At 53.5% G+C, this 13,339-nt stretch overlaps 1 protein-coding gene across 1 annotated transcript in view; it reads right to left on the bottom strand.

Annotated features, from left to right (window-relative positions):
- Positions 1–28: 28 nt before the first annotated feature.
- The window catches only part of LOC122367752 (protein PALS2-like), a 48,918-nt gene continuing 35,607 nt past the window's right edge, over positions 29–13,339 (bottom strand). Inside the window, exons 9-14 of the mRNA XM_043341123.1 lie at positions 11,393–11,551; positions 10,487–10,697; positions 3,542–3,673; positions 2,359–2,564; positions 1,956–2,027; positions 29–1,620 (exon numbers count right to left, since the gene is read on the bottom strand). Coding sequence (XP_043197058.1) covers positions 1,444–1,620; positions 1,956–2,027; positions 2,359–2,564; positions 3,542–3,673; positions 10,487–10,697; positions 11,393–11,551 — 957 coding nt within the window. The 3' untranslated portion in view covers positions 29–1,443. The remainder of the gene's footprint in view (positions 1,621–1,955; positions 2,028–2,358; positions 2,565–3,541; positions 3,674–10,486; positions 10,698–11,392; positions 11,552–13,339) is intronic.

Here is a 13,339-nt window from a genome sequence, read left to right as displayed (position 1 = left end):
CTCTCATACACACACAAACTCAGAGGCGTATAACTCCGAGGCGGCTCGTCGATTGGAGTGCCGATTTATAGCGACAATATGCGTCAGGCAACGATCCGTCTCCATAGCATACAGTATATACCTAAACAGCTAACAACTGACATCGTACGGGCGGCTGCCCAGCCGCGCGCTCAGTGACTCTTACACACTCAGTCCACACATACACACGGCATGGCATGAAGCGTTAGCCGCAACTGACCACCAGCTCAGACAGACTCACATCGCTCAGACCTCAGCGTGGCTATAATCCAGCGACAAAATCATTGTAACTGCGAACTAAAAGCGGCGGGCGGCGGCGACGGTGGACCGACGTCGCGGCACGACGCGGCCCAGTCGCAGTCCGACCGACAGTGAGTACTGTCGGTGGTGGACAGCCCCCGCCGTACAGTGCAGACAAGAGAAGCGCGGCGCGGGGCGAGCCGGGCGGCGGCTGACGAACTGAACGGCCGCCCCGGGGAGCCGCTGAGCCCGCGTCTCTCAGCGAGACTGGAGCCAGCCGGCCTACACCCGGAGCGGCAACCGAAACGGGGACCGCCCAAACAAGGACTCGGCGCTACCGCCGCGGATCGCCGGAGCTCGCGGAACGCGCCGGCGACAGGCAGTGACAGGGTAACGGTGGTGCGCGCTCATAATCGGCAGATCGGACCCGCTGGCCGCTGTTACAGCTCAGTCATACAATCAGTCATTCTTCGGATACAACTATCAGAGCTCATATATGCCTCGAATAGTGATTATAACAAACATCCTTCGAATACGGATTAAAACAGGCATCCTTCGAATACAGGATTTAAAACAGACGTCCTTCGAAAACAATTATCATAACAGTCATCCTTCGAATACAGTCATCAGATCAAGCATTGTTCGAATAGTTACCGAGAAGGGCCTTACGGCCTAGTTTGTTCGAATAGTTCTCAGATCATGCGTTGTTTCAATAGCTGCCGGTCGGTCAGGCCCTAATACAGGCGGACAGACCACTGTGGCCCGCCGAACGGCGCTGGTAAGTACCTCCACGATCTCACCACAAAACTGGTCCACTCGCCAGGCCGCGGGCCTCGAGCCCGGGCCACTACAATACTTAACGTGAGCTGACCACCGCGCGGGTCGCACCCTTACAGGCTCGAGATTCGATAGCTGCCCATCATCACACGCCGCCACCAGATTGTACACAATAGCTACCCAAGCGTTACTCTCCTCGCCTCTCTCTAGATCTCTCACAGTTAGCCTCAGTTCACCAGCTGCCACACCGGGAGAGCCAGTCCGTCTAGCTGCCGTGTATACCATGTTCCACGCCAGCAGAGGTGAGCGATTGGTGAGCCGTCCCCTGACGAGGGCCTCAGTACACACTGGTGCTCCATCCCCCGTGTGTACCTCAGTACACCGCGGCTCCGTACCCCGGCGCCGGTATCAGTACACCCATGTGACGGGCACCCACTGGGGCTCCGTCTCCAGCGCCATGACCGCCTCCATCACACGCCGGTACGTCTCGTCCGGGTCCTCGTTGATCAGCATCAGGTCAAAGTACTTTTCGTAGGCGCGCTGCAGCCGCGCCGACTCCTCCATCAGACGACGGTGGTCCTCCTCCTGTCCAGCGTCAGGCGGGGGACATTGTGAACAACATACAGCACGGTACTCGGCGAACAAGAGACGAGATAAACTATCAAACCATTGGGAGGTCTAAGTGAGGCTGACCTATCTTAAACTTAATTCGATGGGCGACGAACTCAGCCAAGCTGGCGAATTTCTTGCAAATGATCTCCGCAACCTTATCCAATATACTTTATAAAAAGGTGTCATTGACAATTGACAACAAACCCCGGCCATTATCAGCGTTGACACGGCCCTGACTCAGGTGTCAGCTGACACGAACAAAGGCCCGTGTCTCGCCGTTGGGCGGCCCTCCCGACCGGTATACTTACGTCGTAGAGTGAGTTGAGCGACTCGATGGTACGCCCTCGACGGGAGCTGTACCGCGAGCTGTTCCTGTCAAACTGCGGCAGACGGGAGCCCGCAGAGGGGCGGGGACGGTCAGGGTACGCGGAGGGCTCAGACAGCGGCAGAGGTCACAGAACAGTCAATCGAAAGACTGGTCCAAACAACTGGTCCTCGTATTATTCCCGACACTCACAATAAGCTCAAATAACGCCCGAACACTGACGGATCTGGATGAACTTAAATCACTCAAACAAAATTGAAGTAATTACTCCACGCGTACCAATATTCAGCTCAATCCCAGTTCAAATCAGATCGTGACTGAGCAGTGAGCACCGATCAGAAGGCACGCCTTCCGATGAAGCGGCTCCTGCGCGGGCGGCGGCTCACCGTGAGGCTTCTGGACGAGTTCCGCAGTGTGGTGGCCGACTCTCTATACAGCTTTTCCACGTCATCCACTCCCGGCGCCGCCAGAAACACCACGTACGGGTGAAACTCGGCAGAGTTGTAGAGCGTCTTCAGCGAGACCGGACTGCAGTCGAGAACACACACCTTTCCGGAGCGGATTACCGACCGGATCGAGTCCAGCTTGGTGCCTGCGGGGGGGGGGGGTGAGCAGGGGAACTGTCAGCGCGCGGGACTGACGGACGGAAAAAGACAGCCGGCCTCACACAGCCTATACACAGCGTTATCAGTGTCAGACCTGAAAGTCACAGCCACCCCAAACACACAAATAGCGAGAAAGGTTCCGGTGGGCGGTGGCCGCTGGTATGGGTATAACAGTTACACACCAAGTCTGCATGCGTGTAAAAAGACGACGGGATGCTCGCTGTTCGGACGTGCAGGATGCGGGCGATGGGATCTGATCACGCAGTAAAGACCATAACCCGTCCCTGACTGCACTCTGGTGCGTGACTGGGGAAGCGGGGAGGGGCAGGGGCGGGCTGAACATGTGTGTGGGAATACATAAACCACCTTATTGCGATGAATATGCTAATTTATAGCAGCGGTATCCATGGTGAGGTCAATGATTATCCTTAATGGCGGGCCCCATGACGTCGAAGGCAGACTAATCTCAGCAGGGAGCGGGTGGCTCCCAGACCCTCCCGCCCCCCCTCCCCCCCCCCCCGACAGACGGTACAGCATTGCCCGCCCGGTCGGCACAGCGACTAAATACGTCAAAGCCCAGAGGTCGACCAAAGCGCCGCATGGCGAGAAAATGACCCATGTGGGAGCAACAGACACTTGAATCCCCACTGATTTTACTAAAACACTAATTAGGTGATATTAGATGAAAAAAAAAATAAAAATGGCGAAAGTTCAACTAGATTTGTTTGTAATCGTTCGTAAAGCAAAAGGCATCGTTTTCCAGTTACAATTATGTATATGCGAGACAAGGATAGGCTTCGCACCTAGCACTCCATCTTGAACTTTGTTTTTGAGCCACGTTAAGTGCCACGCTAGCCACTAGTTGAAACCGAGGAACTTGGGAGTTGTAATGTTGAACCCCACATGCAAGAATCCAAGTCGACAGTGAACAGCCATAAACTCCCGTATGTTCCGCCCCACGTACCGTAGAGGTGTCCGTTGTGGGTGCCGTACTCGAGGTACTCGACGTTGCGGATGTCCTCCTCCATCGCCTCGTGGGTGGTGAAGTGGTACACCTGGCCGTCCTCCTCGTCCTCACGCCGAGGACGGGACGTGTCTGCCGAGAGGAGGACCACGTCAGCACAGCAGCACGAGCAGGGAACTCATCCGCCGACACTGGCCACTTTATAAGGTACACTGCGACTGCGGTCTTCTCACACGCGGTCAGAACACGCGGTTATATGTTGAATACATGGGCTGCTTTTTTGGCAAGGCTATAGAACTCCTGTTTCCTGTTGCTGAACTCCTGCTCCTGTTCCTCCGGTTTCTGGAACAGAGAGTAGGATAGAGAGCAGGAGTCATAACTGCCACTAGAATGTTGGATGGAACATATCTTACGCTGCCCAAGCAATAAGCTCAAAGCTGTTGTGTCCGTATAACGAGTTCTGACAAGAGACGTTCTCGTGAAATGAAAACAGTCGGAGGGACAGAAGGACGGTATCGATCTTCTCGGCAGCCTCCGGCGCCGAGCGGGACGGGCTCCATCAATACGACACGCCGGCGGCGACTCGCTGGTGATTGATAAACAAACTGGATGGCGGCGAAGTTGGAATTGGCATTGTCTGATGCCGTTCAAGATGGACCGTCAGATGTTTTCGACATGTTTGGTTCGTTTTTGGATACAAATGGGGTTAATCTCAAGGCTTCCCCGGTGGATTATTTCATCAATCAATGCCTGAAATAAATCTAAAAAAAAACATGTTTTAAGCGAAAAAAGACAAAAAAGTGCATCTCCACTAATTGAGCAGACATTTTCCGAGACGAAGTCAGACGAGTCGGGAAACAGCCATAAAACGCTTCCTGCACCACGAAAAAAATACAGAAGTCTCGTCCTTTTCAGGTAGGCATTCCGCAATCGAGCAATTCAACATTGCGAGCAAACGAAAAATAGAAAGTCTTATTCATGGCAAAACAATGACCAATAGGTCGTTTGAAGTAACAAGACCGGCTGCCTTCTCCTTCCGCAGTGGCGAGGTCAGACCTGTGGTCAGACCATCTCTAAGACCAGTAACCAGGCCAGCGACCCTCTCAGACCAGTGACCCGTTCAAACCAGTGGCCCGTACAGTCCAGTGACCAGGTCAGACCAGTGACCCTCTCAGACCAGTGACCCTCTCGGACCAGTGACCCGTCCAGAGTCGGGCCGGAGACACCATTACGGGCGCTGTGGCCCGTAATTGGACGGTGCCAACTGTCAGAGACAGCCGGCCGGCCGCAATCCCTGCTCAGTTCGAGAGTTATGGCCGGCTCTGCAGTGGAGCCCACTGACCGGACGGCAGCCGCCGCGCCGCGCCGGACCTCCTGTTGAGGGGGTGTGTAATGGCCAGAGACAGCGGACAGGATATTTCGCGACCGACGAAAAATTGCTAGAGTGATATGAATTGCAATCCTAGTTTGGCATAGGATTCGAATTCAGATCAATGTGCATTATGTTTGGACTCAGGCAATCCGAGTTTATTTCGTGATCAACATCCGCAATCCAGAGCAAATTGTATTTGATATGAAACCTCTAAGTACATTTGCCGAACTTCATTTAACTCGGATACCTTTAGGAGTTTTAAGAGCCCAGAGCCAGCAGACGAACCTCTCCGATGTCAACAAGATACCGTCCGTTTCGGTAGGTCTCAGGTATGGGCGGTCTCGAGAGACCACCACTGCACTGGCGGTCTGGGCAGACCTCTATTGCAGCCAGTCTGAGCAGACACAGCGCTGGCGGCAGCTCGTAGCCGCCGTCGGTTTCCGCGTCCGGGCGCGGCTGGCCGGCTAATTTGCTCTCATTAGCGGGCGGGGCGGGCGCGGAGCTGACCGCCGCCGGCCGGGCCCGCCGGGTCGCCGCTCTGAGGAGGGCCGGCCGGCGGCGCATCCGTCTGCGGTGCGTCAGAGGCGGAGGCCGGCGGCACCGTCCGTCCGTCTGGCGCCCTGGGCCCTGTTTCACCGGTGATAGCAGCACGGCTGCTAGCAGCACGGCTGCTATCACCCGTGTCAAATTGGGTTTCCATGGAAACATCAACAAACCATGCCGTCGTCAATCTGTGTGATGTCATCAAATATTGCTGCTAACATCTTCACGGCCGTGCGAATGTATCAAACGCATCCAACGAGACAGCAACTCTGTTCCAAACGTAGCAATGAAAAGCTCACGGATTACACGAAACGTCATTAGTGTGACGTCATCACATTACGTCAGCTCGCGCAATTTGATAGTAGCGTGCTGCTATCACCGGTGAAACAGGGCCCTGACCCGGGGTCAGGGGTCGGGGTCACCTCTGACGTCACCGGGGTCGGGCCGCCACCGACCTCTGACGTCGCAGTGCCGTGCAGAGTGGTCACTGGCGCCGTGGTGCCGACGTCACAGTCGAGCCCCCAATGGGGCCCTCAGACTGACATGGAGTGTCAGCTGACGTCACAGGTGTACCCAGTGGGGCCCTCATGACTGACACGAGAGCATCTGATGACGCCGCGGCACACAAACTACCCTACAGATTCAGACACGTATGATCAGTTAACTATGCAAATCACCGTTCATAATTAAGTTACCAATCAGAACCGGCAAATCCGGAATCCCAAACGTCGCCAGTTTCTGATGGGCAACGACCGAATGTATTGGACAGCGCCGGAAAATCATCTGCACCGTCTGAAGCTCATTTATCATACCGCGTCCAAAGCGAATACGAGAGATGACGGCAACTGCGAGGAAAATGGGCTGAAGCGACTGATAAAAATATTGAATTTATTTTGACCGCCGTTCCCGCTTTTATGAATGGCACGGTGCTTGGTGTGGTCGTTATAGATTACGGCGAGTTTTCATTTACTGGCTTTGAGCCACTGAACACTTTAATTTATGGTCACTTAGAAAAGAAACAAGGCTTTGCGGTAGCACAGAGCGACGTTCAGTCGTATATCTCCACATGAACAACTACAACGTGGTGATGAATTGCGCCCGCTTTGTCGGCAATCACGGGCACTTGCAGTTCAAGTGGTGATTCAAATAAAGGACAACGATAACGAATCTGGACGATTCAAGTCACTTCGAGTAGCATCTCCTTTGAAGCGGCGTTTCAGAGGCTCCCCTGAACCGTTGTATCCCGCCATTAGGTGTTCCGCGAATGTCATAGGAGCTAACCACCGTTCTTTGACGATAATTTTTATCGATGTAAGGTAATCGGGAACTGTGCCAAATTACTAGAGATAGCTAAAATATTCCATATAGCTAAAGTGTCCCAGATAGAAAAATCGTTAATCGCCGAGACAGCGCTGAACGACAAGCCACTGAAGCCTTCCACACACCAGTGCCGGACCCCAAATTCTTTCAGCTAGTCGGACCAGCCACTGGGCCGGCCGCCTCACCGGCCAGCCCGCGGGAGATGGACAGCGCCGGCCAGCAGTGCCTGCAGCAGTCGGCCGTCGGCACCGCAAGCACCTAACGACACCGGCATAGCCTCAACCAAACCAAAACCGACACTTCACCAACCAGCGACACCGACACGAGACCTATTCTATTCCCCCGTCGCCCTCTCCGCCGTGCCATCCCTCGCACCCAGTTACCTGTCTGACCGGGCGGGCCATTCCACACAGACGTGACGGGCCGTACGCCAGACGGGAGGCCACAGTAGCACCGCCGCCAGCAGTACGGCTTACAACGACCTCTGTGATAATATGCCCGTATTCCCGGGGCCGGAACACGCCCGCAGCCGCGCTCATGAACCCTACTATTGCGGCATAGCACTGGCGGAGATCGGGAGTATTCTCGGGCCGTAAAAAAGTCGTTTCGCGAGGCGTCGCGACCAATTGCGTGCGCCGTCGGGAAATATTTGGGAACATTCATGCCGCAAAGGAGAGCTCCGCTGCCTGCACAGGGTCGGCCGACCTGACATTGGACTAAATGAACGCCAATCTTGGTCAGTAAAATAACCTCCCCAAGGTCACGGCACCCCAGACTAATTAACTAAACGAGTGACAGGCGACGGTGTGTCTGAGAAACTACAATTCGTCAAACCGCCATTTGTCCCGTCCAGACGGCTCCCCAGAACACGTCTGCTAAGGTCTACCACCGCAGAGGGTTATTGGCGCAATTTACTCTTCCGATTTTCTAATGGCGTCAGAACTCAATCACCTTTCCTTGAAAATTGCTAAAAGCAGGGCTCACTATACTATTCGATGAGCTGAACTCTATTTCAAATCTGTTTTCCTCCTGTTGATATCGTTGCTCGAAGAGTTGAACGCTGAGTGGACACTTAACCCGGCAATCCATGTTATCATCACTTCACATGTATGAGCATTGAATTATTGTATTATTCAAAATTTACAGCATTGCAAGTTCCATTCAATGGCTTTCTTTTTTAGTCAGAGTGATGTCCTCTGGCCATGATACATTCTTTTGGAATCGTTCCGAACACTGACCATGCCCAAGGACTGTTTGAAAAATATACTCACTCGTATGTGGATGAAATGCTTGATATGAAGAGATAACATGTTCGCAAACCCCTCAAAGAGCCTCAAAATAAACAACAAGCTACGGTTATGTCGCTACAGTGGACTTGAAACAGGCCAATCTGCGATTATTCTGTCTGGATTTCGAGATAAGTAAACAGGATGATCCTTCAGAAAAAAAACGACAGACCTCGGAGACCAATGATAGCAAAGCTTCAACACGCCTCACAGCCCAAAACATGGAGAATCAGCTCCATCGTTGTTAAATGACGAGATAGCTTTGTTACTAACGACGATGAGATAGATTGGTGGAATATAACCTCTGGACCCAGCACTGAGGGCGAACAAGTGCCTTAAACATTTCATACAAGCACATGCACACAGAGACGCACACAAGTTGCAAAGAGGAGCGTATGGGCTAAACCATATTCACCCTTTTTTTCCAGTCCAAATCGCAGTCGTTGATTTCATGCCTGAGGATTATTCGATCTGTCTAAACATATTTACGATTTTTTGTGGAGTTAAGTCCTCATTTACTTATTTCTTGATTTGCGGATACTGGGAAGCCGCAGATATCGAGGTACAGACTGGAACCATGACGCCGATATTCGGACCGTCTGCCGTCTCGGCGGCTGCCGGCGGGCCCCACCCGGCGCTGCTCGAGCCGGTGCCGTTGCCGGCGGCGGGGTCACTGCCGGGCGCGCCCCCATATAAGCGGCGCCGGCCGGCGGCTCGACACACTCCGCTCGCCCGTGCCGTCGTCCGCCGCCGCAGAGAGAGCCGCCATGATGCGCTACCTGGCCCTGGCCGCGCTGCTGGCCGTCTGCTGCCGATCAGTGATCGCCGCTGAGGAGGCGCAGTCGGCAGACCAGCAGGCAGAGGAAGCCAGGCTCCGCTACGGCGGCTACGGACTCGGCTACGGATACGGGACGTACGGCGGCAACGGCCGCGGATACAGCGGCTACGGCGGCTACGGAGGATACGGCCGCAGGTGAGAGCACGACACAGGACGGGCGGGGGAGGGGTAGATCCGGACGGACGGGCGACGCAGAGGACCCGCTCCACTCTCCAGCTCCTATTGCACCACTCATCAACAGCATATGCTCGACTCCTCAACTGCTGATCCACCCAGCTTCCTTGCTTCACTCCACACTTCCAACTGCTCCACTTCTCAACTTCCTACTGAATATCCACTCAGCTCCCTTGCTTCACTCCACACTTCCAAACTGTTCCACTCAGTGGAACCGTCGGCTAAGTACTCCGTTAACTTAAAGTAAACTCTCGCGATGGCGCCCACAGGTATTAGTTTTGACGCCCGTTACTTGACAGTAAGCGCCAGATGACGATGCTCAACGCTTCACCGATGGGGTTATGTTCCTCCAAAATCGTTCCAGCCACTGAGCAGTGCGAACGCAACGCCCTAATTTGCCACTCTCTGAAAGCCGCCGTTCTTTCCAGTGCCTACCCGGGCCTGAGCCGACGCTACGGCCTCTACAACCGGTACAACCTCTACAACAACTACTACGGCGGGTACGACAGCCTCTACGGCAACGGCTACGGTCGTTACGGCAACGGCTATGGCCGTTACGGATACGGACGCTACGGAAACGGCTACGGCCGCTACGGAAACCGCTACGGTCGCTACCGGAACGGCTACGGCTACGGCAACGGCTACGGAAACGGCTACTACGGCTACGGGGGTTATGGCGGCTATGGGGGCTATGGTGGCTACGGTGGCTACTATTGATTGTTTCTGTCTTCCCTCTCACGTCCATTTTTTTCCTTCAAATAAATGTGCGATTTTTGTCAGCAACGCTTCCCAAAGGTGCTACAAATACACGTGATATTCTGAAATTTGATTTTGCGTACCGATGCTTTAACTCGTGGCCATATACGGTCGGCTGGGGGAAAATCTCAAAAGATCGCGCACAAGGTGCAGAGCTACGCTGTCGGTACAACTCCGGGGTTATTCTGTTGAACGTTAACTGTTCCTAGGAGCTCCAGCCCTGCCAGGGTCCGCCAGTACGGTGTCGGCATCTCAGGCGCCGCGGCAGACCCGGCCCAGGCCCCACATAGCCGCTCGACTATCGGAATAACCTGGCCGGGCGAGCTCCAGGCGGGCTTAATCTGGTGCACCGTTCACTACAGCACCCCAGGGCTAATAAATTAGGCATATCTTGAATCCCGTGGCCCCAACGGACTGGAAAATTGAACAGTGAACACCAGAGCCCAGGACAAAGTGCCAAATGCGCGGCAGCAGAGTAATGCATACTGACGCTTCCTTCATAGTGCCACAACTGAAAGTTCCTTGGACATTAGAACCGCCGAGCCGAGCAAAAGAAAGCGTCACACTGAGAACTTACTGAAAAGAATACAAGAACACAGGCCGAGTACATACATACAGTGCACACGATAAGTGCACAAGAACAGACTGATACTCACGTGGCAGCGTGGTTCCGAATTTGTCCGGGTACGTCTCGATGATGCGGTTCTTGAGCGTCCTGCGGCCGACGCCGGCGCAACCGATCAGACACAGCACCTTGCGCTGGAAGGGCGGCATGCGGGCCACCTCCTCGTACAGCACCAGCTCGGCCTTGTCGAACTCGTTGTTCTGTTTGGAGCGGTACATCTGCTTCCGCTTCCGTTTGCTGATCTGTTGAGCCGAGCAGAGACGGACAAGAACAAAGTCAAACAAAGTCAAACAAAGACGAACACGGCCAGAGTCACGTAGAGGGATTTGGCTCAGTCAGGTGGCTGTGCGGTTAAAGTAATCTCGGCTCCGAGTGTCAAAACTGGCGGAAAGTCGTGGGGAACAACCGCTAAAGCTCCCCTCGCCACAAACACCGACACAAAGCCTACACTGGGACAATAACGGTCTCAGTCTGCGACCGAGGTAACGAGTGCCGACTTGATTGTCGTCTGGTCCGTTTTCTTAGTGTTTTCTGCTGTGTTCTGCACGCACGGCAGCTCGCCGCGGATCAAATAAAGCCGATAGTTGGACCGACGGCAAGAACGAGCGCACGCGGCCGGCATACAGTAGGCAAAGAGGACCGGTAGCAACGAATGTGTGAGAGGCGAACGGATGGACGCTCCACACATTTCGGCGACTGCCTAGGTGCGGATAGCCGGAGAAATACGTCGACGACGCGCGAAGGCAATTGTTGACCGCGATGATATTTACAAGAGCAGCATTAAGACAGACCAAGTGTTATTCTATGAGGCCTAAGCCAAAAATATTTCGGTAAGATTCCGATAAATACTCGCACACGGACAAGGACACAACTGATAGCAACGATCTTGATCTATTGTGGAACTTCACTGGTAGTCCCGGCACACCGCCGCACCCACCAGTGTGCCGCAGATGCCGATTTTGTGCACGTAGTCGGCCTCAGGCGGCACGTAGGCCTTGCGGCGCTCCTCGAGCTCCTGGCTGGGGATGAGGCCGGCCGGAGCGTTGACGCCCACCCGCTGCGCCTGCCACCAGTTGGGGTCAGAGCGGTCCACCACCTGGGGAAGAGCGGGGCAACGGAGGTCAGGGGAACATCGGGGGCCAACAAGCAACGATCAGCGGGACACAGCGCCTATCAGCGCGAGACAGCGGCGGTCAGCGGGGCAGGTGCCGAGGGAGAGCGGAGGAGGAAAAACGGACAGGGTAACACCGAAGGGGCGCATACCAACCGTAATCTTGATAAAAAACTGACCGATGTCAAGACGGGGGGGGGGGGGACAGCACGGGATGTCACCGGGAGGGTATACAATAAAGGATAGACTATTAGCGGGAAATGTAACTTAACGAAACATAACGTGACGAAAAGGACACCGTCAGGGGTTTGCTTAACTTTAGACTGGGAGAAGCAAAAAACTAGTTCAAATTGGCTTCGGGAAATATGGTCATCAAGCCACAACGCATTAATTCAACAAATCCTCATTTTGCACAATATGGCAAACACTCCGCAAACACCACTGTGTTTCCAGCCAAATCCTTGCAGAATGTCATCTCTCTGCTGCTAACATTCCCCATTGTTGCAGGAAGCCAGCGTAGCTAACCGTCGTCTACCGTAATTGCCAAAGGTGGCTTTGAAGACGGCCGTCGGCGCGGAGACAGCCGGCGCGGACGGCGGACGGGTGTCGTTTCCAGTTGTGTGTGCGGTGGCCGGCGGGGCGGGCCGGGCGGCGGTGCCATCGATCGGCCTCCTCCAGTCAGCGCGCCGCTGCGGCCCGCCCCAGACGGGCGCACCGAGCTCCGCACAGTGCGCCCACACGCACACCCGGGCGGCCATTATTCTGGTAATCCGCTTCTTCGAGGGTGTCGTTTTTATTTAGCAATGGTTCCAAATTGATGAAATCAGCGGTTAATTTTAGTTTGTCGCATTTATGTGTGGCATCACTTTAACCCCAAATAAGGCCATAACTAAAAAAGCGAATCATTTCCATTGCGATAGTTTATAAAACGGTATGACAGAACCAATCTTAAATCAATTATTCTTAGATGGTAGGAGGCAGAGCGGAGGCTCACGAAAACGAGCCATCGACCCGTTTACGAATGTTGGCCAAGTTCTAAACCGGGAAAGACATGTGTAAGAGTCTTGGCGGAACGGAAGTAATCACCGGAATTGATGTGACGCGGAAACGGTTGCGTTACTGCCGGGGACACAGCCAGCACTGTCCAATTCGATAAAGTCGTACCGGCATGGTAATAAAAGCGCAAGATTAGTATTTGACTAGGGTTACCCGCGTGCTCCGCAACGCGAAGAAGGGTTATTTTTTTACCCGTGAGTATTGGGTTGGTCTGTGTCGATTTGGTTGGCATCCATTTCGTTCGATTGCTTTTTGACGGCCAAGCATTTCGTAATAAAACAAAAAAGATACATCGCATCGAGGTGCCCGTGTCGTATTATCATGCGTTCTAGATTCGGAAACTGGCGTGAAGACTTTTGAGGACCATCGATGAATTTTGGTAAAATGACTATGTAGTGGTTTGAAACATTTGCATTTTTTTTTAGAATATTGTTCCTTGTCATGCAAAAATGTTGGGTGTATCTTGGACAAAATTGAATGCTCTTTCAAACGGTACCAGTTTCAATTGCGAAACGTATCAGGTTATGCAGCAAAACCCGTGTAATTAATAAAGCGGCACATCATCGACAAAAACCATTTTCTCCAGCGATTTATACCACCTTGTCGTCGATCAATTAGCTATTCACAATTTTCCATTAGAGGCGGTACCTTTTTCTTGCAAATAGGCGTTGATTCAACTCACTCCATTTAACGGTCACCTAAAAATAAAATTAATTC

This window comes from Amphibalanus amphitrite, unplaced genomic scaffold (assembly GCF_019059575.1).
Source record: "Amphibalanus amphitrite isolate SeventyFive unplaced genomic scaffold, NRLGWU_Aamphi_draft 000894F_arrow, whole genome shotgun sequence".
Taxonomy (NCBI): domain Eukaryota; kingdom Metazoa; phylum Arthropoda; class Thecostraca; order Balanomorpha; family Balanidae; genus Amphibalanus; species Amphibalanus amphitrite.
The sequence above is the reverse complement of the archived record's forward strand: the minus strand, read 5'-3'. Positions and strand labels throughout refer to the sequence as shown.